Source organism: Camelus dromedarius, chromosome 3 (assembly GCF_036321535.1).
Source record: "Camelus dromedarius isolate mCamDro1 chromosome 3, mCamDro1.pat, whole genome shotgun sequence".
In the NCBI taxonomy this organism is placed as follows: Eukaryota; Metazoa; Chordata; class Mammalia; order Artiodactyla; family Camelidae; genus Camelus; species Camelus dromedarius.
In genome coordinates this window covers 113730208-113756086 of record NC_087438.1, presented here as the reverse complement: position 1 = coordinate 113756086, position 25879 = coordinate 113730208, and the positions used below count along the sequence as shown (strand labels likewise).

The 25879-nt window shown below is 49.1% G+C and overlaps 1 protein-coding gene across 20 annotated transcripts in view; it reads left to right on the top strand.

Annotated features, from left to right (window-relative positions):
* Positions 1–675: 675 nt before the first annotated feature.
* Positions 676–25879, top strand: part of CCNJL (cyclin J like) — a 54032-nt gene continuing 28828 nt past the window's right edge. For 18 of the 20 annotated variants that reach the window (XR_010380429.1, XR_010380428.1, XR_010380427.1 and 15 more), the window contains exons 1-2: positions 928–1072; positions 1467–1581. Coding sequence is in view for 1 of the 20 variants with exons in the window: in XM_031449432.2 (XP_031305292.1) it covers positions 1516–1581 (66 nt within the window). In the remaining 19 variants the exon portion in view is untranslated. Of the gene's footprint in view, positions 695–927; positions 1073–1466; positions 1582–7460; positions 7528–25879 lie in introns of those variants that run through there. The other 2 variants (XR_010380413.1, XR_010380430.1) reach the window with 2 other exon arrangements.

Here is a 25879-nt window from a genome sequence, read left to right as displayed (position 1 = left end):
TACTTGGCATGGCAATTACCCCTTTACAGGAATGAATCTTAGTAATGACACAGTTTCTCCAGCACGTTGGTGCAACTTTTATTCCCATTTTATAGGTGAGGGGTCCCAAGTTTAAGAGAGTCTGAGGAACTTGGCAAAAATCACACAGCTGGTAGTTGGATCTGCAACAGGTCTATGAATCTCCCAGAGTATCCCCAAAAACATTCAGCCAAAGGGACAGCCCTATGCTGTCCCATCAGAGGACCTGATTCAAGGGAGTGCCTTTCCGAAAACAATCAACTAAATTAAAAGACAATGCTTTCCATCCACCTGGTTCTCCAAAAAGACTGGTTTCCTCCTAGTTTAAGGCGTTGATCTATATTTCACAGGGGTACAAAAAACATCAGTTGGTTTACTAAACCTTTAGAATCAGGGACTCATGGATAATCAAGAGCGGATTTTCTGGAGTTTTCGTGGGAACTGTCCGTTTGGAAATCCACCTCCCCATTGCAGGACCGGTTAAAAGGGAAAAAAAGAAAAAAGCAGGTGGAACCGACGTAAGGTTGGCTAGAGCAGCGCACGCAGGGGAGAGAACTTTCCAGGGGCATCCCGCCCGCGGCTTGCACGAGTGGCGCGCGCAGGTGGCGCCGCGCCCCCCGCGCCCCCCGCGTCAGCCCGCGGGGTGCCCAGGACGCCACCGGGAGTCTCCGCCAAGGTGAGAGGAAGCTTTCCACCGAGGCCGGGGGAGGAGGGCGGACAGGAAACGCAGCCACCGCCGGCGAAAGCAAGCCTCCAGTTCCCAGCCCCCCGCCCCGCGGGGTGCGGAGGCCGGTAGCGCATGCGCGAGGCCCGGCCCCCAATTCCCCCAGCGAGGAAGGGAGGCCCCCGGCGGCTCGGAGGTTGCTGGCCGCGGCGGGACCCGAACGCGCGCAGGGGCGCGGCGGCCGGGGCGAGCCCGGCTGCGGAGGCGGCCGCCGAGAGCGTGGAGCGCCCCGCGCGAGGGCCCAGCTGCGTGCAGGCACCCGGGGGCACCGCCGGCTCGGCCCTGGGAGGGGCCCGGCGCCCGCAGCCCCCCACGCCCGGAGAGGGATGCGTGAGTTTCGCCCCGGCTCGAGGGCAGGATGTGGGAGCAGGACAAAGGCTGGGCGGCGGGGGAGGAGTTGGGGACGGAGAGCCGGTGGCCACTGCCGGAGCCTCCGCCTGAGGCGAGCTAGCGGAGTCGGCAACTTTCTCTGCAACTTTTGCAAAAGGGAAGATAAAAACCCTGCAAGTTGGTGCACAGCTCCGGGTCGTCCCAAGTCCCGCGAGCAGTGGGGAGGGGGCACCGCAACCTTCCCGGGACGGGAGGCGACCGGCAGCTCCGCCGAGCGGGGCAAGAGGGGGCGCCCCGCCGAACGCCCGGCCGGGGACGAGCGAGGATGGGGATGGCGGGGTGCTCAGAGCCGAGGGGCGCGCTGCGGCCGCTGAGGTTGCCCTTGTCCACGCAGGGTGCGCCCTGAGAGCCCGGTAGCCTCGGGTCGCGGCGCTGCGGACGCGATGATGGATGAGCCGTGGTGGGAAGGACGCGTCGCCTTGGACGTCCACTGCACCCTGCGCGAGAAGGTCAGTCCCTCCCCGCCCTTGTCACTAGCAGGACGGGGTGTTTAAAGTCCCTTTCGCTCTCGACTCCGTATCCTACAGTCGCCCCGCGTGGGAGCTAGAATCTCCTGATGCCTTTCTTTCCTCCTGCTCTTAGCTTCCTCCCGGGACAGTCCGTGCGCGGGGGTGAGAGATGAGATTGAAGAGCTTACATTGCATTTTCTGCTTAGGAGCCCAGAGTTCTCCGACAACTAAACTGTACTCCTTAAGGTGGTGTTTCTCATAGTACTGTCACCCGAGGTTATTTTAAATGGTACATGAATAGACTTTTAAAAATAATTACTGTGTATTAATTTTAATATGAGGGGTAAAAGCATATATCTAGCAAGTTCTGCATAGGGTGAATGATACTGATTTTCCGTTTATTGTAGCAATGTAGCAGTTCCTTTTAAAATAAATTTATTTAAGAAGTAGAGACTTGATATGAAGAATAATTAGGTAAATGATAGTATAAGGCATACATAGTTATGCACACACACACACACCGTCCCCCAATATCTCTAGGATAAGACTGAGTAAAATTTAGGAAACAACAATCTAAAGGTGAGGCCTCAAAACTAGGAGATCGTAAGGAGATAACAAACACTACCCTGCCAGTTTGCCTCCCGTGGGAAAAGGTGGGGGCTGCTGAAATGTGAACGTGCATTTCCCTCCCCTCAAAGGGAGAAATGCTAATGGGTTCTGGGAAAATGGAAGAGTCCAGGTTCGCTGGAAGCATGGCCTCTGCCTTGCCTGTTGCCCCTGGGCTGAGGCTGGGAAGGGTGATTTGAGGAACAGGTGTGAACCAGAGGTGTATATGGATTTCCTAGGGCTCCTGGGACAAGATATCACAAACCTGGGGACTTAAGCAATAAAAATGTGCTCCCTCCCATTTCTGGAGACTAGATGTCTGGAATCAAGGTGTTGGCAGGGCCGTTCTACTCCTTGGTGTTCTTTGGCTGGTGGATGCATACCTGCCATCTCAGACTCTGTTGTCACATGGTGTTCTATCTGTATGTCTGTCTGTGTCTCTTTATTTTCTCCTTACAAGGACGCCAGTCATTGACATAGGGGCTACTTTAATCCAGTATGACCTCATCTTAATTTAACTAATTACATCTGAAAAGACCCTATTTCCAAATAAGGCCACATTCTGAGGTTCTGGGTATACAAGGATTTGGGGGGACACTCTTCAGCCCAGGGAGGGAGAGGTCTTCTTAGTGGATTACCTGGGTCCCTGTGCACACGGGCCTCACATGCAGTACATTTGCACCCAGTGTCTATGGAGTTCTGCTTAAAAAGTCACCAGCTATTCAGGGCTTTTTCCTCATTAGAGGGTAGCTGTCTTCCAGCCAAATTAATTATTTCCTTTTCCTTGTACCTACTCGTCTCTCTCTCGTACATTGCTTGTCCGGGTTGTGGCTTTCCTCTGCTCCCCTTGGTCCTCTCGTCAGAACAGAGTGGCCCAAGGTGCACTACATTCTAGGCATCTGGAGAAGAAATCCAGGTCTTGGTGGTTCAGTTAAAAAGCAGGGCCCGTGGGATGCTAGGCCAGGCAGTAAGGATTTGGTCCTTACTAAATGAATTAGTGAGGCCTGCCGTGGAAACAGGGCTTCCTTTTCATCGTAGGCTCAAGCGGTTGTCAGTTCTGCTTATGGCTACGGAGGAATGGCTTTGACCTAATTGGCCCCTTTCTAGCAGGAAGGATTTCTGAGAGCAGTATGAACTCAACCAGCTCAGATACCTGAGTTCGCAATCTTTTGTTTATAAGTGAGAATGTTGTAATGTCTCCTCTAGCCACTCACAGGAGCAGGGCAGGCAGTTCCCCATTAATTGTGCCTCCCCCACGCCACAGTGCCGTGTTAGCGCACTACTGGGCTGCCCACCTTGAGGGAGGACGGCTTTGTCCAGGTTCTACAGGTTAGAGATGGAAAACTCACCCAGGGCTTGCTGCTCCGGGTCAGCTGTGACTTGAAGCTGGTCTTATTAGGGTAAATCCTTATACTGTCGTGTTTGTTGTTTGTTGCCAGGTGAGTGCAAATTGTGTTTCTGTCTGTGTTGCTGAATTGCCATTGTAGAGCCAGGAGCAGTTACCCTAACTTGGCTGGCGCAGGCAGTGAGGCTGGGATGACTTGAGACAGTGGGAACCCCACTTTGTCAGACGTGAGGTTCCGGTATAGCACTATACTACAGTATGTGAAATGTGACACCGTGGAAACAAACCTTGGTGTTGAATGCACGCTAATAATGGCGGAGAAACTCAGAGCTGCTTATTTGACCTCTCTAAAACTCTTTAAACCTGACCTCCATTGTCTGTTCTTCCTACGGCAGCCAGAAATTAGATTGTGTCACTTCCCTGCCTAAAGACCTCCATTGTCATCCCGTTGCACTTATAATATCCAGTCCTTAACACCTCTGAAACACCTGACACAGTCTGGCCCTGGCCTGCTCTCCAGCCTTGTCTCCTGCCCTATCCCACTCTGACCTCCTTCCTCTTCCTTAAGTAAGTCTAGTTCATTCATGCCCCAGGGCCTTTGCACTGGCTGTTCCCTCTATCTGTAGTCTACTTTTCCTCTGTGTTACTGTATCAAATCATCCTGGTTTGTTCTCTTTACAGCAATTACCTTGTATCTGGGGTTAATTTCTGTTTGCTTATTATCTTTTCCCCCACACCAGAATGTATGCTCCACAAGAACAGGCCTCTTGTTTGTCTTGTTCAGTGCTGGGCAGCCGTGTTCAGAACAGAGCCTCCTGTGTTCAAATGATAAGAAGAGTGAGTCTTCTTTGATGTCCTCTTCCGTAAACTGGGGGAAATGTTTTCTAGACACGTTAGGGTTCAGTGAGAGGCAGGTGGCAGTTACATGACAGACACTGTGCATTTCCACTTACGACCACTCGGTGTGAGGCCGACAGCCCCTTTTGTGTAGTACATGGCCAGGGTAAGTCTTGGGGTTTGTGAATCCCCACTCTTGGAGGGATTCACAAGTGTAGCAGATAAATCCTCCTAAGAAAGGCAGCGTTTTCCCACTGGACCCTTGGACGGTGATGGGGTTGAGGCTGGGAAAGGCAGCAGTGTGCCAGAAGTCACATACCTGCTGAGGGCCAGGACACCAGAGCCAGACCCCATCGGCAAGATCTTCTGACCAGCCTGGGTAGGGCTTGCTGACTGGTGTAGGGGAGAGTGGAACCCTCCTCCCGCCTAATCTCTCTGGAGAGATCGTTCCCTCTCCAGGCCCCCTTTATCCTGTGCTCAGCCTTAAATTACTCCTTTGCCTTTCCTGCCTGGCCCTACTGCTACTGCTGGAGCAGACCTAGAGCCGCCTCATTCGGCTCCTTTCGGCTGGGACTGGGGGTGCCAGCCATTACAGGGGAATCAGCATTCTTACCCTGGTCACACCTGTGCCCTTGAACTTCTTCACTGAACATGAGGGGAGGAGCACTTCACCACTAGCAGGCTGGTGGCGGCAGTGAGGCTGTTGGTGATGTTTTTCTAGTAACCAGGTGTGTGCCCCTGGGAGTGTTTAGATTAGAATATCAGCCACTTTTTTTTTCCCCCAAAAGATGCATCCAGGTTGAAAATCAGCAAGTTCTGGTGCACGTGATGGAAATAGGACACAGGATGGCTCTCAGTTTGAGGGCCAGCTTCCTTGTCCTTCAAGTCTCTCTCCCCTCCCCCATGTGTCCCGGCCGCAACCTCAGGCTTCTCTCGTGATCCTTGTCACCTGTTTAGTAACTGGGCCTCCTCATTAGACTATGAGGTGTGTGTGATATCTTGGCATTCCCAGCCCGGTGTGTGGCGTGGAGGAAGGACACGGGGCATCCACTGCCTCACCTGCTGCAGGCACAGCCATTGGGGCAGCGCAGAAGGGGAGGACCAGGCTCAGATGGACTTTCCGGGGCACGTTGAATGGTTGTGCAGGAATGCTTCCCAGGGATCCTCTGTCGGGTCTCTGGCGTGTCCCAGGAGGTATCCCCCGGCCTGGCTGGGGCGTTCTGTGTGAGCGGCTGCAGTGCTGGCTGTGGTGCCAGGCACAGGACCAGATGGAGGCTGCCTCCCAGCCTCCTACAGACTTAGACAGCCTGGCTCTCTCCTGGGATCATGTTGGGGGAGGAGTAGGGGAGGGGCTAGAAAAGGAATTCCCCTCCCCCTCGAGGGCAGATTGACTGGCCTGGACCAAAGTCCAGCCTAGGGATCTTAGGAGAAGAGCTGCAGATTGAGCCCAGGTAATGGAAATCTAGATCATCTCTCTCAGAATTCTGCCAGGAGGTTTTATTTTCGTTCCTGAATTTTACCTTCTAATGAGCAGCACGATGGATAGAAATTGCTCTGGCCTCCTGATTTATGTCCATTTTACGCATAATCTTCACTCCAATTAGGAGAAAGTGCTCATGGTAGTAAGCAAAGAAAATGTTTCAGGACCCTCATCGCTGTGATTTAAGGCTTCTTGGACATGTGGGAGACTTTCTGAATATAGGAATTTGGGGGATGCTTGGGGGAAAAGTACCACACCCTTCCGATGCCATGTTGGCAAGTCCTGCTTGGCGTGGCCTGGTAGCTTTACCTCCTGGGCTCCGGGGACCCCGTGTGCCAGAGGCCCCTCCTCCTCCATCGGGTGTCTCCCTTCTCCCAGGATCAGAATCACATGATACTTTCAGGGTCTTCTCTGCTGCTCCATTTGAGGTCTGCAGAGTAACCAGCCACTGAATGTGTTTTTCGACTTCCTGAAGCTCGCTTCCTCATACACTTAAAGATATTTAGCCGTGTGGACGGATAAAGGACATGTTTACTGATTTGTGACTGAATTTATACAAAGACCTTCTAAAACACCAGCAAGCAGAAATGACCTTCAGTGACGATGACGTTAGTGCTACTGTTTATTGAGCACGTACTGTGTTTCAGGCAGTGTGCCAAGCAAGCCCCTGTGTATTATCGCATTCCTCCGACCTGCCCCGGTGCTGGGATTGACCCCGTTGTACAGATGAGAAACTACAGGACTCAGAGGGGGTAACTGTTTTGAGATCCAATCCCTGATTGTATCAGAGCTTGAACATAAATTCCTTTGGAAAAAGCACATCCATTTTAGCAAAGAGTGGACGTAGGAAACAGTCGAGGCTCAGAACCTCCATGACACAGAAGGTTATGTATTTCAGTTTGTGGTAGGACGGTCCTCCAAGAGCTGGGTTCTCCCTAAACCACCCTGAGAAGCTGGCCGCCTGGGGCTCTGGCCTCCTCCGGGGCGTTGCCCAGCCAGGTCCCCCCTTATTTGGTCCTGGTGGGTCCTGGTGCCTCGCTTGTGTGTGCTTCTCACCTTGAAGTGATCTGGCCTCTGCTGTTGCCAGCCCCAGGGGTGCAGGTGGTCGACTTCTCCAGGTGGCCAGGGGGAGGGAGAGAGGCCTCCCTCGCTTGCCTGAGCTCTGACCATGGGTGTGGTAGAACCTCAAACCAGCACCCCAGGGTAAAACTGCACCATTTTCTAGTGATCCCCTAAAATCAGCACATCCTTTTCGTTCTCTTTTCCAACATTATGTATTTTCTCTTCTCTCTCCTCCCCTTAAATTCCTTGAATTTCGCCACTGCCAGGCTGCACAGTTGTCTCCTTACGGAAGGTGGTGACCCAGGTCCACTCTCAGCCATTTGGCTAGGTCACCCCCTAATTGGCTTTTCTATTCTCTTCCCCACCTTTGGGGTTTCTGCACCCCCTTGGGGCGGGTAGTTCTTTCCAAATCATGAGGCACATCCAGATCTGCCCATGGGAAATTGTTCCAGACATGAGGACGTATCTGCCCAGCTTAGTTCCAGGAACGTGTCACTCAGGCCTTTCAAACCCAAGAGCAGGTTTTAACAAGCCCTTACCTCCTGACAGGGCTGCCTCCAGTGGTGGTCTTCAGGTGAGACCCTGAGCAGACAGGCCTCAGCGCCCCTTCATGGAGGTAAGGGTGAGACTTCTAGCATAAGCAGGAGTTTCCTGTGTGCACCCTGCGGAGCTAGTCCGTGCTGCCCCCGAGGTGTATGCAGACAGAGAATGCGAGATGGGCTGAGAAGTGAGGCCAGGAGACTGGAGGAGATACCGTTCAGTGGCATCTAGCCTGGAGACTCCCTGACTCCAGTGCCTCACCTGTCTTCTGCGGGAAGCTGGGGACAGAGCTGAATCAGAAGTTGGTGTTTTCCCTCAAGTCCTAAGTGGCTTTCAGTACAGAAGCCCTGCCCACAACACTCAGCTGGGACTTGGTCTCAGTGCGCCTTACCTGTGGAAGAAGCAGGTTATCTTGGAACCTTGCTTTCATCTGTAAACCAGGAGCGTGACCCCTGCCCGCCTGCCTCCCAGATGTTCTGGGAGAGAGTGGGTGTGGGGTTCCTTCGCCGACGTCCGGGCCTCTGGCTTGTGCCGTGGGGAAGGGTCTCGGCGGCGTCCTGGTTGGCTGTGATCCCTAGGTGACGGAGGACAGTTAAGGCTCTGGGTTGGCCCTGTGCCCGTGCCCTTGGTCTGTTCTTTGTCTCCCTAAAGCACACAGCCCCTTGGGTAAGGGGGAGAGAACCTGGCAGAACGAGGTGACGCCGTGGGGCTGCTGCCTTCTCTTTTCATTTCTTTTTCAAGTTATTAAACACACCGAGTGGGGTGTTTGTTTAGGAAACTGCAAAAATGATTACAAGCAAACAGAAGAAAGTAAAATTCCCGCCGCCCGCCCCATCCCACCCCTCGGAGGTAATCAGTTGACATTTTGGTGTGGGTTCTGCTGTTTTTTCATGTGAGTGTCATCACAGTACCTTTTTAGTTGGGAATTTTTTTTTTTTTAGTAAAAATGGAAAATATCTTTTTTCAAAACACTTTATTGATTTTGCAGTATATCATGTTTCCATATCATTCTTCTCCTCCCAACTCCTAACTGTTAGATGTTAGCAAAAAAAATTAGAAACAATTGGGTTGTGTTTATTGAGAATAGATAATACAGGAACATGGTGAAAAAAAGAAAAAAGACAAACCCAAACTCTGTGAAAGGGTAGACGGTGACGAGGCTTCCTTCCAGCCCTGCCCACGTTCCCCTGGTTTCCCTCCCCGAGAGGGATCTGAAGGATCCCAGTTTCTCATGAGTCCTTCCAGAGCTATTCTGTGCACGAACAAACCAAGCATGTCTGTTCTAACACAAGTGGTAGTAGAATTCATACACTTCTCTGTACCATTTGATTTTTTTAATGTGTATGTTTTAATAATTTAAATATTTTTTATGAAACCACCAAACAGAAGCTCCATGACCAGAAGGGAATTTTTTTGGTCTTTTCTGCTCATTGTAACAATAAAGGTGTATAGTAGATATTCAGTATATTTGTATTGAATTAATGAATGGAATGTTTCTTTTTGGTCAATTTTTTATCCAAATATATACATTTTATTTTATATAACTATTATCATAGTACATTATATTTCCTTAACAATTTTTTTCTTAACCGTATATACTAAATAGCTTTCTGTGTCATCAACCATTCTTTTGTGGTATCATGCATAATGTTTTATTGTATGGCTATACCATGATTTGATTAATTCATTTTTTTGTTGGACCTTTTTTTTTCTTTGGATCAATTTTTTGGGTTTTTTTTTTTTGGTGGGGGGGGTATTTAGGTTTCTTCATTGATTTTTTCTTAGAGGAGGTACTGGGGATTGAACCCAGGACCTCATGCATGCTAAGCATGCTCTCTACCGCTTGAGCTGTACCCTCCCTCCTTTGTTGGACATTTTAGATGGAACTGCTTATTCATTTTTTAAAGTTGAAGTATAACTTATATACAATACAGTGTACCGATCTTAAGTATATATACAGTTTGGAGTGTACAGAGAGTTTTGACAAATGTATATACTCATGTAACTACCAGCATAGTCAAGCTGTAGAAATTGCCATCAACCTAGAAAGTTCCCTGGTGCCTTTTCTCTGTCACTCACCCCATCCTGCTCCCAGCCCCAGGCAGTCAGCGATCTGCTTTTTGTCTGTGTGAATTAGCCTGTCTTTTCTAGACTGTCATATAAATGGGGTTTACACGTGTGTGTGCTTTTCTGTCTGCCTTTTTTTACTTCGTGTAATGCTTTTGAGAATCGCCTGTGTTGTATCTATTGGAGTTTCTTTCTTTTTTATCGCTGAGTAGTCTTCCCGTGTATGTATATTACATGATTTGTTCATTCATTCCCTTTCTGATGGTCTTTTGGGTCATTTCTGCTGTACCGTTTGATTTTCCACAGCATTGCAGTGGTGACCCTAGTCCTCTATCTAGGTGTGAGAGATAAATGAGAATAAGAGAATAAATTCCTAAAATGGAATTGCTGTTTGGCAGGGTTTAAGAACTTTGCGTATCACCATTCAATTCCAAAAAGCTGCACCAGTTGGCGCTTCCACCAGTGGGGTGGGAGAGTGCTTCCCAGTAATTTTGCTAACCCTGAATATTAACTTAAAAAGAAAAAATCCATGCCCTTTCAGTAGCTCAAAATGGTGCTTCCTGACTGTGTTTAAAAGGATCAGAAAGCCAGGATGGGAAAAGCACTAAAGGATGGAAGAGAAAGGGTAGGAACTCTGAATACCTTGCGGGAACTGGGGAGACTGTTTGCAGCAGGGAACCAGCCTGAGACCTATGTTAGGCTGGGTGAGGACTGCTGACCTTCGGCCCTGGCTGGAAAACTCCCCAGGCTCTCTCTTAGCCCCATCCTTTCAGTGTGTGCTTCCTCCTGTCCCCATGTGGCAGTTGCTTGGAAACTGAGTCCTGAGTCTCAATTTGAGTTGTCCTCAGGCACCAGCTCCCCCGCAGGTCACTGGAGCAGAAGGTACCACAGCCAGAGCATTCTGTGTGACAGGGACATCCATGCTGGTACCACCAGCTACTTACTTAGTCCAGAAATGGTCATCCAGTGACTTGAGTGGATGGGTAGGGGTGACAAGGAGGGGAAAGGAAGATCATCAAAACATAAAGAAGCATCAGGAGTTGGACAGGTTCAGTTATTGTAAGGAAAAGTTGTAGAAAACCTAAATGCCCATCAGAAGGGAGTTGGTTTCGCTGTGGTTCATCCATACACTAAAGTAGGCGGAGTCATGAGATGTGACGTGGCAGATAACTTTGCACTAAATAACGATTGATTTTTCTGGTCATTGTGAAAAAGCTGACTCTTTGGAGTGAAAAGATACCCAAAAGTAGAGAGAATAGTAGAATAAATCCCCATGTACCCTCTACCCAGCTTTAGTACCCATTTCTTTTTTTTTAAACTTTTCTTTTTCTTTTTTTGGGGGGTGGGGGAGGTAATTAGGTTTATTTATTTATTTTTAGAGGAGGTACTGAGGACTGAACCCAAAACCCTGTGCATGCTAAACATGCGCTCTACCACTGAGCCATGTCCTCCCCCTCAGTACCCATTTTGTCTGTTCCACAGACAGCATGTCATTTCACCTGTAAGTATCTACTAACAGATAAAGGCCTTTTAAAGAAAAAAAAGAACAAAAAAACTATGCCATTATTACAAAACTAACCGCCATTCATTAATAATCTCCTATTGCTCAGTCCATATTCAGTTCTCCCCAGCTGTCTCAGAAATGGCTTTTATATAGTTGCATTGTTCGAATCACAGTCCAGAAAAGATCTGTGCATTACGTTTTTTTCATTGAGTGAAAGATTCTTTAAATTCTGTAGGGCTTTACAATTTACAAAAGTTTCACACACAATTTCATACAATCCCTTCATACCCCTTTTTCATCTCGTGTTCCTGTACTGGCCCTCCTCCCTTCCCTCTCCCCACTAGTAACCACTAGTTTGTTTTCTCTGTATCTGTTAGTCTGCTACTTTTTCGTTTTTATTTGCTTGTTGTGTTTTTTAGATCCCACATATAAGTGATATACACTACTTGTCTTTGACTTATTTCACTTAGCATAATGTTCTCCAAGTCCATCTATGTTGCTGCAAATGGCAAAATTTCATTTTTTATGGCTGAGTAGTATTCCATTGTGTGTATGTGTGTGTGTGTAGATATAGATATACACATCTCACATCTTCTTTATCCATTCATCTGTTGATGGACACTTAGGTTGCTTCCATATCTTGGAAATGTGAATAATGCTGCTATGAACATTGGGGTGCACGTGTCTTTCCAAATTAATGTTTCTGTTTTTTTTCAGGGATATACCTAGTAGTAGTCATTTGGTAGTTCTATTTTTAGCTTTTTGAGAATCTCCATACTGTTTTCCACAGTGGCTGCACCGATTTACATTCCCACCAGCAGTTCAGGAGGGTTCCCTTTTCTCCACAGCCTCTCCAACATTTGTGATTTGTGTTCTTTTTGATGACAGCCTTTCTGACAGGTGTGAGTGATATCTCATTGTGATTTTGATTTGCATTTCTTTGATGATTAGTGATGTTAAGCATCTTTTTTAATGTGCCTGTTGATTCCCTGCATTTGCTCTTTGGAAAAATACCTATTCAGTACGTCTGTCCATTTTTTAATCTGGTTTTTTTGATGTTGAGTTGTATGAGCTGTTTATATATGTGGAATATTAACCCCTTATTGGTTATACCATTTGCAAATATTTTCTCCCATTCAGTAGGTTTTTAAAAAATTACTCTTAAGTCTTTTATTATAATGGTCTCCCTGTCCCCTATCATTTTCAATAAATTTTTTTTCATGCCATTGGGTTTTGGAGAAACCAGGTCGTTTGTCCTGAAGAATGCCCCTGTTCTTGATTTGACCTGTTAACTTCCTCATGGTGTCCTTAACTTGTGTTTACTGTTAACAGTTTGGTTTATATACTTCCCTACTCTGTGGGACTAGAATATGTGGTAAGCTAATTGTTCTCTAGCTGTCAGCTCAAACATCACCTTCCCTGACTCAGGCTGGACCCCTGTTTTGTCCTCAGACCACCCTCCATTATTCCTTTAGCACTCAGCACGATTTGTAATTTTACACATATTAATGGGTTTATTCCACTTGAATCTGGCTCCCTCCCTAGACGGCGGGTCCTGGAGAGCAGGCTGGGCTGTGTCTCCCCAGTTCTGATCAGAGCAGCTGCTGCAGAAGAGCTCCCCACCCCCACCCTGCCCGGTCCCTGTGTGCTCATCACGGACCCCTTATCTGGGGTCTGTGCCTCACAGCCCATGCATTGCTTCCCGGACTTCACTGTCCTGTGGGGCAGTAGCCTGGCTGCCATTAACTCCATCTGCTGGTAGAGAATGGCACCTGGGAGAGCTGGCACCTCCAAACTTCACGATCTGTCTGGAGGCTGACTTTTGACAAGTAAAGGAGTTGCAGCCAGCCCTCAAGGCAGTGATGTGCAACGTGAACTTCCCCTCAGCGCGCGGCATCCGGGGCAGCCACGCAGCAGGCGGAGAAGGCGGGGGCCAGTGGTACAGGGCTGTTGGCTCTGAGTGGAACTCTCACATTGGTCTCTTTTGTGTTAACTGTATGTTTTGAAATCATTCCAGACTTTGAGAGGAGTTGCCAGCACCAGTACACAACTGTGAATATGTTAACACATTTGCCCTTATCATCGCCTTTTTCTATCTTCATACATTTTTTTTTCTCCTGGACCAAGATGCAGACACAGTACCCCATCGTCCCTTAATATTTCAGGGTTTATTCTGCATGGTTACCTTTAAGATGGGCCATGAAGCGGCTTCTGGGGGAGTTTTTGTCCAACCACTAGTGACGTCTTCCCAAGTGTCAGGATCCACCCTGGAAGCCTGATTTGGGTGAAGGGGATTCAGCACTTGGGTCAGGAAGGGGGAAGCCGGGTGGCCACAGGTAGCCCCTGTGAGCCTGGGGAGGCAGAATTCTAGCTCATTTCCTTGGCTGTCCCTGTGGCTTGTTGGCAGATGACTTCTTTATCAGGCAGTCACTTACTGAACCCTGTGTATTACCTGCAGACCCTGGGAGGCTCTGCCAGGAGATACCATGGCCCCAAGGGAGGGGCTGTCTTTAGCACAACTGAGGACCATCATCTGAACCCACATATGGCCATTCCATTTGTTAATGGTTGTGAAAGTTAGCAGTGATACTCCCCAGTAATAGATACTTATTGTGTGCTTGACTGACATTCCCTCCCGTTATCTGAGTCCTCGGGCAACCTCCTCTAGTAGGTACTAAATTACCCTCATTTTATACCCATTTTACAGATAAGACATGCTAACATTTAGAGGGTTAAATAACTTCCCCAAGGTCGTACAGCAGGTAGACGGCAGAGCCAAGATTTGAACCCAGGCAATCTGGCTCCAAAGTGTGTAGCCTTAACCACTGTACCAACGGTGACACCTCATTGCCTAGAAAAGTGTGAACAGCTTCCGAAAGGAGGTGAGAGTGCAGGAATTCACCTACCAGGGCCCAGGGCAGCCCTCCCCCCTGTTTCTGTCTGATCTTTAAAGACTCCCACTGCCCTCTGAATTAAGGGAGTAGCTGTTTATTGGGCACAATATGCCGGACATTGTTGAATGTTTGATGCACGTTATCTCATTTGATTATTAAAATTTCTTTGACATCCTGACAAGGCGCTGAAGTTCCCGAACATTGGCACGCATTGCATTCAATATATGTTTTTTAAGCAGCCGACCACATGCCACTCACTGCTGGCCACTGGGGATACAAACGATGAACAACACACTCAGGCTGGGGGTATAGCTCAGTGGTGGAGTGCATGCTCAGCATGCACAAGGTCCTGGGTTCAATCCTCAATACCTCCATTTAAAAAAAAATTGTTTTTTAATTTTTAAGCCCCCAAACTCTCTACCTTTGTGGAGCTTATAGTCGAGCATCAGGCTCAAATAAGTGCTTATAAAGCTCAGACAGGTGCCCAGCTCTGTCCCAGGAAATCCGATTCAGTAAGTCAGGAAATAGGGAGGCTGATAGATTCCTAGCGCTGCCTCAAACAGGGTGACTTAAAACAACAGAAATGTATATCCCTCTCAGTTCTGGATGCCAGAGGTTTGAAATCCAGGAGTCTGCAGGGCCGTGCTCCCTCCAGAGGCTCTCAGGGAGGATCCTTCCTCGCTTCTTCCAGCATCGGGTGGTTCCCGGCAGTCCTTGGTGTTCCTGGCTTGTAGCTGTGCCGCTCTGTTCTCTGCCCCCATCTTCACCTGGCCTCCTCCCTGTGTTTGTCTTTGCCTAGTCTCCCCTCTGTATGTCTGTCTTGGTTTTCTCTCCCTGTAAGGATGCCAGTCATTGGACCAGGGCCCACCCTAATCCAAACTGACTTCGTTTTAATTTGATTGCATCTGTAAAGACTCTATTTCCAAATAAGGTCACATTCTGAGGTTCTGGGTAGACCTGCATTTGGAAGAGACACTATCCAACTCAGTACAGGGGGGAGACCTCTGTGTTTCAGTAGGTCCCCAGGAGATTCCAGGGTCTGCGGTCCACTGACCACAGTCACAGAAACCCTGGCCTGTAGGTCAGCAGGGGAGTAGAGTCCCAGTGGAGTGACAGGGAGTTAGTGGTGGTGGTGACCTTATTCACCCATTTCAGGCTGCAAGGTGGAATCAGGGTGCCCAGGAGAATCCATCAGAAGGAACCTGGAAATTAGGGAGGGGAGCTGGAAGTGTGGAGTGAAGGGCTTCTGAGGTCACAGCTTAGGACTGATGACCCCAGGGGAAAGGAGGGTTGCACCTGTTGCAAAGAACCTGCATAGAAGGGGGCACATCATGACCCCTCCTCCTAGGTGACGGAGGCTGTGAGAGAAGGGTGAGATGTGGTCATGTGGGGGGGCATTTAATAAAAAGGCGCTGGGTGTTGTCCATGGGGGTGTTGGCAGAGCTCCGTGGGAGGGGCGGGAGGGGCGGGAGGGGTACCACCGAGGGGGCAGGCAGGCATGCCTCTGGCCACGGTGGGATGCCCAGCAGCTGGAGCAGGGCCTTGTGCAGAGTGTACCCTGTGGCTCTGTCTCCTGGGAACGAGGAGGTGTGTCTGGAGCTGGGCCTCTGGCCATTTGCGGAGTTCAGGGGGCCTGTGAGAGACGGGGTGGCTGAGGGCCACCTCGCTCTGTGCTGCAAGGAAGCTATAGGCCAGACATGGGCAGGAGGGGATGTCACCAGCAGTGGTGGCTTCATGTACTGCAAGCCACCCTCTTGAGAATGTTGAAATAATGTTCCCGCAGAGAAGTGGATTCTTTACAGAAAATGCCTCCTTGGGCTCTATGAAGCAATCGGGCCGAGAGGGGAAGGAAGGTGAGTGATACTCTGGCTTTGCAGGGCCTGCCAGGTCAGTGGTGTGTCCTCCTGAGGCCCCTGAAGAACCACCAACCCCCTCTCACGCCAACACCTTTCTTTTTCCCTTGCGATTTGCAAGTCTCTGCTTCCTGTTGGTCACCTTGGTTACCCAGGGTGTTTCTTCATGTCTTGCTGCTCTGTTCTCAGGCAGACTGGACCGCTGGAGCTGTTTCCCAAGCAGCTGGCCCAGTGTCTGGGGGCCCAGCCTCCTTGGGGAGGCAGTAGTTGGCAGCAGGGAGGATGAGCACAGTGGGAAGCACCGGTGGAGACCTGGAGTGGGTTTTTTTCAGAGACTGGTGGGAGAGAGCAGCTCAGCCCTGCTGGGTTGTCACATTTGAAGCAGTGTCACAGCCCAGGCCCGGCCAGCTCCTCTGACATCCAAGCCAGGATGTGCCACTGACCTGCAATGTGGCCTTGGCCTTTGCACTTCCGTGCCCCCGTCTCCCGGGTACCAGTGTTAGAGACAGTGCTGCTGCCTCAAGAGGGTGCATGTGGGGATGGAGAGCCTGAATTGGGGAAAAGTGGGGGCGTCTGTGTGCGGAGAAACGAGATTGGAAGGGCACAGCATGACACTTGCACGTACTCACAGCTGTCGCCTGGTGTGGGATTGTCGGCGATTTTACTTTTCTTTGTACTTACTGTATTTTCTAAAATTTCTGCAGTAAGATATTTTCTAATCAGTTAATTGTAACATTATTTTGGAAGGAAAACACAAACAAACCTGAACTATCCCATGGGGGCCCCAACACATAGTGTTAAGAGCGCAGAGTCAGAAAGAGCAGATTCAGGTGCGTCCTTTATTAGCTGTGTGGCCTTCAGCAGGTTACTCAGCCTCTCTGAGCCATCCTTGTCTGGAATACTGGGATGCTGATGTAATACTGGGCCTACTGGAGGGCGAGAGGACAGAATCCACGGAGCGCAGTGTCTGGCAAATGAGATATAAGCTTTCATGTTACATATGTATATTATACATATATTTATATAATGGAAGGTCGTATAAAACTGTTCGTCATAACGAGCAGTTCCAAATACTCCTGGAGACCAGAAGTGAGGTACAGAACTCAGGGAGCTGAGTTCCAAAGGAAAGAGAAAGCTCTGTCCTTGTCTTAGGGTGGCATGTGCCCCAGTCTGTCCAGTAGCAACAGAGTGTTACCGAGGAGGAAACTGGTCTGTGTTGACAGAGGATTGGAAGCTGCCAAAATTATAAATGTATATATAATATAAGAGATGGGGCAGTAGGGGAATTTAATCTTGGGCCCAGTGCCTGACCCCCCACGGCAGCACACCCAGCCCTCTGCTGCCTGGGGTTCCCGTGAGCTGGCGTTTGTGGCCTCTCGTGCCTCTCCTTAGGCTCCTAATAACCACGGCCTTGTGGAAATGCTTACCGAGGCATTCTGCAGGTGGAGGCTGTGGTTTTTAATCTCAGCAAGCTCTTCAATTAACCTCAGTTTAGAAGCATCAGATTATTAGGAACTGAGCCAAGGATTTTCACCAGAATCTTGCCTTGCAGATGCGCTGGGGTTTAATTCTTCCCAGCTCACAAGTGCCCAGCTGCCAGCACCCGAAGTAAAGCACCATTTGGCAGAACGCGCTCTCTGGGATGCTGTTACTCTGCACCCCAGAAGGGGCAGGGGGTAGATAAATAAATTCAACCTAGAGTCTTCTCAAAACTACGTTTTTTTCCCAAACTGATGTTTGAGGGCCTCTGATGGCCTAATACATGATGGGTTCCTTTTAGGGAGAAGCCATGTAGTATGCAGGGTTTCCCAAACCAACGGCTCACAGAACCCTTTTCTTCAGGGACTGGGGTGTCACAGAACTCACACTGGGAAACGTTAGCTTTGAAATGACCGAGTATAGAGGGCATAATTTATAATTCTTACAGCTCCCAGTCCTCTGTTAACACTGCCCTGCTTCCTTTTTGGGAACCCTCTGCTGCTGTTGGGGAGACTGAGGTACATGCCACCCAAAAGCAAGGACAGAGCTTCCTCTTTTCTCTGTAATTCAGCACCCCCAGTTTCTTGTACTCCCTCACCAGGCTTTGGGAGCAGTTGGAATTGTTTATTATAATGAATAGTTTTATTCAACCTAAGATCAGGAGCAACTCATTTTTTCCTTACCTTTCATTTCACGTATCGGCCATTCCCCAGATTGGGAGATCTGGGTGGGTATTGAGTATGTCCTTGGTGTCAGGCACTGGGGTCACAGAGCGGAACAAGGCGCCCCAGTCCCTGCCTGCCTGTGAGGTTTACAGTCGAGGGATGAAGGACGGTGAATGGCTGGGTGGACGGATGGATGGAGACTCCTAGATCCTCGGGGGGCTCTCTGACACGGGTGTGATCAGGGAGCACTCTTCTCAGAAGTGACTTTTAAGCTATGATTGGAAGGAAGAGTGGGTTACTAGTGAGGCAGTTAGACAGTAACACAGCATAGGACACCAAGGGGTCAGATGAAGACTTCCGGTCCTCCCTGCTGCCAGGGGTGACTGGCAGAGCTTTCACAGTGCACGTGACCTTCAAAGAAAGCCTCAGAATGCCGGCAGAACCTGTGTGTGGGCAGCACACGCTGAATTTTATCCCCCGTCCGCCCTGCAACGGTGACAGGCTGGGGTCCCTGGCCGGCGGTCCTGGCTGTGGGCTCAGGGTCTGCCGAGCTGCACTTGGGGCTGGCCTTGCCCTGTTCCAGGCAAGTCTGAGCCCAGCACAGGCGTGGAGTGTTTGCACCTCTGCCCAGGGGAGAGCGTGGAATCCTCTGAAGCCTGTCCAGGCGGCCCTGTGGCTCTGCATGTCGCTTGCCTTGGGGCTTCCTGTGGGGTTTGACTCACTTGCCCTTGGCCTTTCCAGAGCGCTGTCCCTCTCAGGTAATCCTCTTTCTGCCTCAGAAGCCTCAGGCAGAGCTCTTGCGGGTGGAGGCGGTGGTTTTTAATCTCAGCAGGGAGAATATTTCTAAAGGGCTCAAGCTTGTCTTGACGCCCACCGCCTTTCTTTGCCCCAGAATGGCACTTCTGGTCTCCCCGGGGTTTCCCACTCGGGGACTGTCCCCCAACCTCATGGGCTACCCCAGTTAAGGGTGCAGGCCCCGCTAAGGGAGACCTGGGGGAGCAGGGCAGAGACGGCCACAGGTGGAGGGAGGACCCCTCCATTGGTGTTTGCTTGGCTCCCACCTGTGTTTACCCCACGGAATACTCCATTCATTCACTCATACATTCATTCACTCACGGGACAGAATTTCATTCGCCCTAACTGTGTGCCAGGTACTAGGGGCACGGCCGAGACCTGGAGGGTAGTGGCTCCTGCCTCCCTGCTTCCTTCCCTCCCTCCCTGCCTCTGGGAGAGCACGTTGTAGGTGGGGCGACCGATGATCACTCAAGTCAGCAGTACCAGCTGACTGGGAGGATGCTGCGGCAGAGGAGGGGTCAGGGAGGGTCTCTGATGAGACCGGGAGGAAGAGATGCAGCCCAAATGTGCAGAACAGGGGTCTGGTTACATCACGGCACAGCTTTATATTGGAACCTCAAGACAGCCACTGAAGACAGTTTCCGGTGCCCTCTGAAGGGGAGGGGGGCGCGCTTGTAGCTGGGGGTCCCGCTCTGTGAAAGTTGGTGCAGAGAATCATCTGAGGAATCCACATGAAACTTAACAATACTTCTCTCTGCACTAGGGGCTATAAGTGATATTTGTTCGTCTTTTCTACTTCTGAAAATTTGCCAGTGAACACAGAATTTATAATTAGTAAAAAGGAAAAAGGAGCACTTCTGCTGGGTCGTGCCTGGGTGGGGTCTTCGCATCTTGTGAGGATGAAGTGGGAGGTGGAGCACGCCTCTGGCCGGAAGGATGTGGTTATTAAAGGGCTAGTTTTATCAAAGCGGTGATTGACGTAGGGTTGCCGGGGAATTCTCAGGGCCTTATGAATACAGTGGGTGTCTAGACCCTCTCCATTTTTCTCAAACTGGAAACGCAGTAATTGAAATAATAAAGTGGTTGTACACAGAATGTTTTTAAAAATCTGGGTGATGTTGACAAGCATAAAAGTAAAAATCACGTGAGATTCCCAGCCCTCTGAGACAACCACTGGGTCACATTTCAGTGTCTAATAGTTTTCTTCCAGTCCATTGTTATTATTTTTAAAAATACAATAAACTCCTGAGATAAAAGCAGATTTTTTTTTTTAAGGTAGATTTCCCCCCACCCCCACCCCAAACTCCATCAGGGCCATCTGTCCCCGTGCCCTGCTCATGTCTGGATGTACCTGAGGCGCACGTGCCCTCCCATCTGGCTCAGGTGATAAAGGACCAGCAGCTGGGGAGGGAGAGTTTCAGGAAGCCTCTGTCCTTCCCTCCACCCCTCCGCCCCTCTTCATCTGTGCCCTTCGTCCCTGCAGCCTTTGTGCCGGTACGGTACCGGCATCGATGCTGCCCCGGGCCCCCGCAGTGAGCAAGGTCACCCTGCCTGGCCAGTTCCTGCCCCTTTCCGCCCCCGCCGGCTGCTGAGTGCCTGCCAAGTGCCTGCCTAATCCAGGAGAGCTTCCCGGGCCAGCCGCCCCTTGCAGGCTGCTCTTTTGTTACTGGAATCCAGGCTGCTCATCGGAGGGGCTGGCTTCATGCACCCGGCTGCCGTGGCCTTTCAGCTGACTTGGGTCTAGAGTGCTTGGGGAAGAATGCGATCCTTAGAGCAAAGCCCTTGGAGTGAATGCCTTCCCCCCTAATTGAGTTAGGGGAGTAGTCAGCTGGACTCTCAGCTAAACAGGGTGGGCACGGCGGCATCCTGCATTGCTGTCCATTTGCCAAAGAATCGCCCTGCTCTGAGGTGCAGGGGAGAAGCGAAGGCTCGGAGCTGCTAATTTCACTCCGCCCTGGGGCTCTGCAGAGCATGTGGGGCCGGCAGGCCCCCGAGCCCCAGCTACAAACCCTCGGGTGGAAAGTCTCATCCCACCCTACAAGGCAGGTATCCTTCAGGGCCCGATGGAGGCACATAAGCTTAACTTATCCAAGGTTTGATTGCCCAGTTTGAGGGAAAGGCCACTAACACTTGCTTGAGTGCTGTTAAGTGCCAGATACTTAACATGATGGCGTTGCCAGCCCCATATTTCAGATGAGGACACTGGGGTTCAGAATTCACATGCCCAAGGTTAGGAAGGTTAGTAAAGAGTGGAGGTGAGACTCTACCCCAGAACTGCCCGACTTTGTAATCTGTGCCAAGCTGCTCCCCCGTATGTGGCGGGGGTGGGAGGGGGTGTTCTTGGAACAGGGAGGGACATCCCTGTGTTCATTCTTATTTTTCTTGAATAGATTTTGTATTTTTCAGAGCAGTTGTAGGTTCACAGCAGTATTGAGCAGAAGGTGCACAGAGTTCCCATGTATCCCCGGCCCCTTCCATGTGCACAGCCGCCTCCATTTTCAACAGCCCCCACCAGACTGGTCCGCTTGTTGCAACCAGTGGACCTGCATGGACACCTCATAGGGACACCAAAGTCCATAGCTTCCACTGGGGTTCACTCTCCCGTGCTGTACGTTCTGTGGGTTTGGACAAATGTAGAATGACATGTATCCACATTACGGTATCTTATTCATTAGTTTCACTGCCCTAAAAATCCTCCGTGCTCCCCCCGTCCATCCCTCCCTCCCCCACCCAACCCCTGGCGACCACTGGCCTTTGTTCGCTCTCTCCATAGTTTTTCCTTTTCCAGAGTGCCACGCAGTGGGAGGTGTACAGTCTGTAGCCGCTTCACATTGGCTCCTTTCACTTAGTTTTAACGTGCATGTACGTTTCCTCCGTGCCTTTTGGTGGCTCTTCATTCCTTCTCAGTCATGCAGATATTTTCTGAGCACCTGCCTCGGCCAGGCACTTACTGGGCACCCGGCAAATGGTATGGGCAGGAAGGATGTAGCTCTTGTTCTCTGGAGTTGGAGTTTAGCAGGAAGAGACACATAAATAACTGTCCATACAGAACAGCGTGCTGAGAGAGAGAACAAGGGGTTCCTGATCTGGAATGATGAGGGTCAGAGAGAGCCTCTCTTAGGAAGTGACGTTTACAGCAGTGCCTGAGGGACAAGCAGGAATGGGGACGGGAGCATGGCAGGCAGCTGTCATCCCAGCTTTCAGAGGCCTGTCTATGCTTGAGACCATCCTATGCAGGAAGCCCTACTGCTAGCTCCTTCCTGAGCTGTTGTTACCCATCCCAAAGGTCCGTGACTGTTTCTTTTATGCACCGATGGCTTCCTGTGAAAATCTTCACGAGCCAGTGGGCCCTTTTTGCAGGAGAGTATTCAGAGAAAAGACCTGCAATATTTGAGCTTCTCTTGACACAAGGGAAAATCCCCAGAGAGAGGGAGTGAAGCTTGGCCGGCTGAGCTGGGAGGAAAGTTGCATATCTGACTTCTGGTGTTTGGGGCCTTTGAACTGCCTTGGTGAGGGCAGCGCGGCCCTGGCCAAAGGTCATTGGCTAATTTCCGGCAGCTGCTGCCTATGGAACACCAAGGATCTGTGATTGTGGTTGCTTCTTGTCAACAGCCTTAGAGCCCTTGGCTTAAAGGAAATACCCAAATAGCTTGCAAGCTTGTGGGGGTTGTTGTTGGGAGTCAGGGGCTGCATTCCCACTTTGGCTGCTGCTGCCAGCTGTCGGAAGCCTGGCTGAGAGATCTTCACCCGTGGCTGTTCTGGTTCTGCCCGTGGCATTGCCCTGCTCTAAAACCTTCAGTGGCTCCCCATTACCCTCAGGGGATATCTTAGCAGGATGTACAGGCTATGACTCTGCCCACCTTTGTAGCCTGCTTTGTCCAGGCACACCCTGTCTGTCTGGATGTTCCCAGGGCTCCAGCTTCCCCAGACGGGACCCCAGTGTGGCCTTTAACTTGCTGGCTTCCTTTCCTTCCTGCGTCTTCAACAGGTTAATTCCTAGACATCCTTCCAGAACTGGGCTAGGTACATCTCTTCTCCTTGAAGTCCCCACTGCCCTGCTACTTTACATGGATGGCCATACCTTCCTCTGGGCCCAGGGCATTCAGTTCTCACCACAGCAGTCCCGCCTTTCTTCTCCCCCTCCCTTCCTTCACCATTTAGTTTCCGGGCACCTGACCATGTGCTACTCACACTAGGGTGCTGGCAGAACAAGCCTGAGCAAGAGCAGACCCAGACCCAGACCCCTACCCTCAAGGAGCTTGAAGTCCCATGGTGGCTGCATAACTTCGTCAAACAGTGGGGATGAATAATACACAAAGAAGCCAGGTGTTTTCCTTGAAGACGTCAAGATTTTCTCCATGATTCAAAACGTCCACAAATGATAACTGCTAGAGAGGGTGTGGAGAAAAGGGAACCCTCCTAAACTGTTGGTGGGAATGTAAGTTGGTGCAGCCACTGTGGAGAACAGTATGAATTTCCTTAAAAACTAAAAACAGACTTACCCTATGACCCAGGAATCCCGCTCCTGCGTATATATCCAGCAGGAACCCTACTTCAAAAAGACACCTGCACCCCAGTGTTCATAGCAGCACTATTTACAATAGCCAAGACATGGAAACAACCTAAATATCCATCGACAGATGACTGGATAACGAAGTTGTGGTATATTTATACAATGGAATACTACTCAGCCATAAAAAAGAGTCAGATATTTCCATCTGCAGCAACATGAAAGGACCTAGAGATTATCATGCTAAATGAAGTAAGTCAGACAGAGAAAGACATGTTATATGATATCACTTATACGTGGAATCTAAAAAACAATTTACAAATGTGTTTATTCACAAAACCAAAACAGACTCACAGACATGAAAACAAACTCTTGGTTACCAAAGGGGAAAGGAGGGGTAGATAAATTGAGAGTAGGGACAGATACGCACTACTGTATAAAATAAGTAAACAAGGATTTACCATACAGCACAAGGAACTATATTCAATATCTTATAATAACCTGTAATGGAAAAGAATCTGAAAAAAATACATATCTGAATCACTTTGCTGTACCCGTGAAACTAACACAATACTGTAAATCAACTTTATTTCAATAAAAGATAAACTATTAAAAAAAGATTTTCTCTGGGTGGGGGAGGGTGTACCTCATGATAGAGTGTGTGCTTAGCATGCACGAGGTCCTGTGTTCAATCCCCAGTACCTCCATTAAATAAATAAATACATAAATACATAAATAATCCTAATTACCTCTCTCTCCTCCAAAAAATATTTTCTCCTTGATTTAAAAAAAATTTTTTTTAAAGATTGAGGGAAAGAATACATTAAAATTCCTCTAGTCTCAGGTCTGTTGCTAGTTAAGGAAAGCCCTGGGGTTACAGGACTTTTTCAAAATCAGCTTCTTCATGTATAAATGTTGGGGACAGGAAGTAATTGATTCAGGCCTTGGGCACGTTCCCTGTGCACCACTCTAGGGCTCCTGAGGGGTTGTGTCCTGGCCCCCCAACTCGGGGGACAAGCCAGTAGGGAAGAGGTCCCAGCATGAAATCTCCACCAGCCTTTGCTTTCACAGGGCAGACCTCCCCTCCCTTAGAGAAGACAGGGAGGGCCCGCAACCTCCCTCTGTAGTGTTGATCAAGGTTTGAAATTTTGCAATTGCCTTATCCTTTGATTGCCGACTCTCCCTCTAACTGGGCCATAAACTCCATGAGATTGAATGATGTGTACCATCTTAGTTTTCTTGTCTGCAGACTGCCTTTTTTTTTCTTTTTCAGACTGCCTCCATCTTATTTTTTTTAATAATAGCTTTGTTGAAATAAAATTCACATACCATAAATTCACCCCATTAAAGTATACATTCAGTTGCTTGTATATTCATGGAATTGTGCAGCCATCCACACTATCTAATTTCAGGACATTGTCACCATCCCTGAAAGAAACCCCTTATCCATTAGCAGGTCCCCCCATTGGTCTCCCCACCCACCCCAGCTCCCAGCAATCACTAATCCACTTTCTCTTTGCATGGATTTGCCTATACTGGACATTTCATGTAAATGAGATCATACAACATGTGGCCTTTTATGACTGGCTTTTTTCACTTAACATGTTTTCAAGGTTGATCTATGTTGCAACATGTATCAATTCTTCATTCCTTTTTGCGGCCTAATAATATTCCATTTTATTTCTCTACTTGTTAGTTGATGGGCATTGGGTTGAGCTGTTTCCATTTGGGGGCTTTTATGAATAACGCCAATATGACTATTCCTGAACAAGTTTTTGTGTGGTCCTGTGTTTTCATTTCTCGAGTGTATATAGGGCAAGGATGGAATTGCTGGGCCACGTGATAACTCTGTGCTTCACGTTGTGAGGAGCCGCCGAGTCGTTTTCCACAGTTGGCTGCACCATGCTACTTTCCCACCAGCAGTGTATGAGGGCCCCGGCTTGTGCGCATCCTCCCCAACATTGCTGATTTTCTGGTTTTGTTTTTGTTTTTATCATAGCCACTCTGATGGGTGTGAGGTGGTATCTCGTGGTTTTGATTTGCATTTCCCCGATGATTCCTGATGTTGAACATCTTTGCATGCACTTATTGGCTATTCCTGTATCTTCTTGGAAAAAATGTCTCTTCAGTCCTCTGCCCATTTTTAAATTTTGTTTGTCTTTCTGCTGCCGAGTTGTAGGAGTTTTTTATGTATTCTGAGTTAGAGTCTCTTGTTGATATATGGCTTCCAAACATGTTCTCCCCTCCTGTGGGCTGGCCTTTCACTTTCTTAAAACTTTCTGAAAGTTTAAATTTTTGAAGTCTAACTTACTTTTTTTTTTTTCCTTCTGTTCCTTCTGCTTTGGATGTCATATCCAAGAAACCATCGCCTAATCTAAAGTCAAAAAGATTTGTTCATTTTTTTTCCCAAGGGTTTTATAGTTTTAATCTTATATTTAAGTCTCTATCTACCTCATTCCAGGTTTTACCCCAGGGCCTAGAATAATGCCTGATGTTTAGAAGGTACTTGATACTTATTAAATGAAATAAATCAGTTGATATCTCTTGAATGAATGAATGAATGAATGAACAGACATCTCTAGTCCCAGATCTGTTGCTACTTAAGTGAAGCCCCAGGATTAAGACAGGGGTTATATGGAGGACGGGCAGTTTGTTTTAACC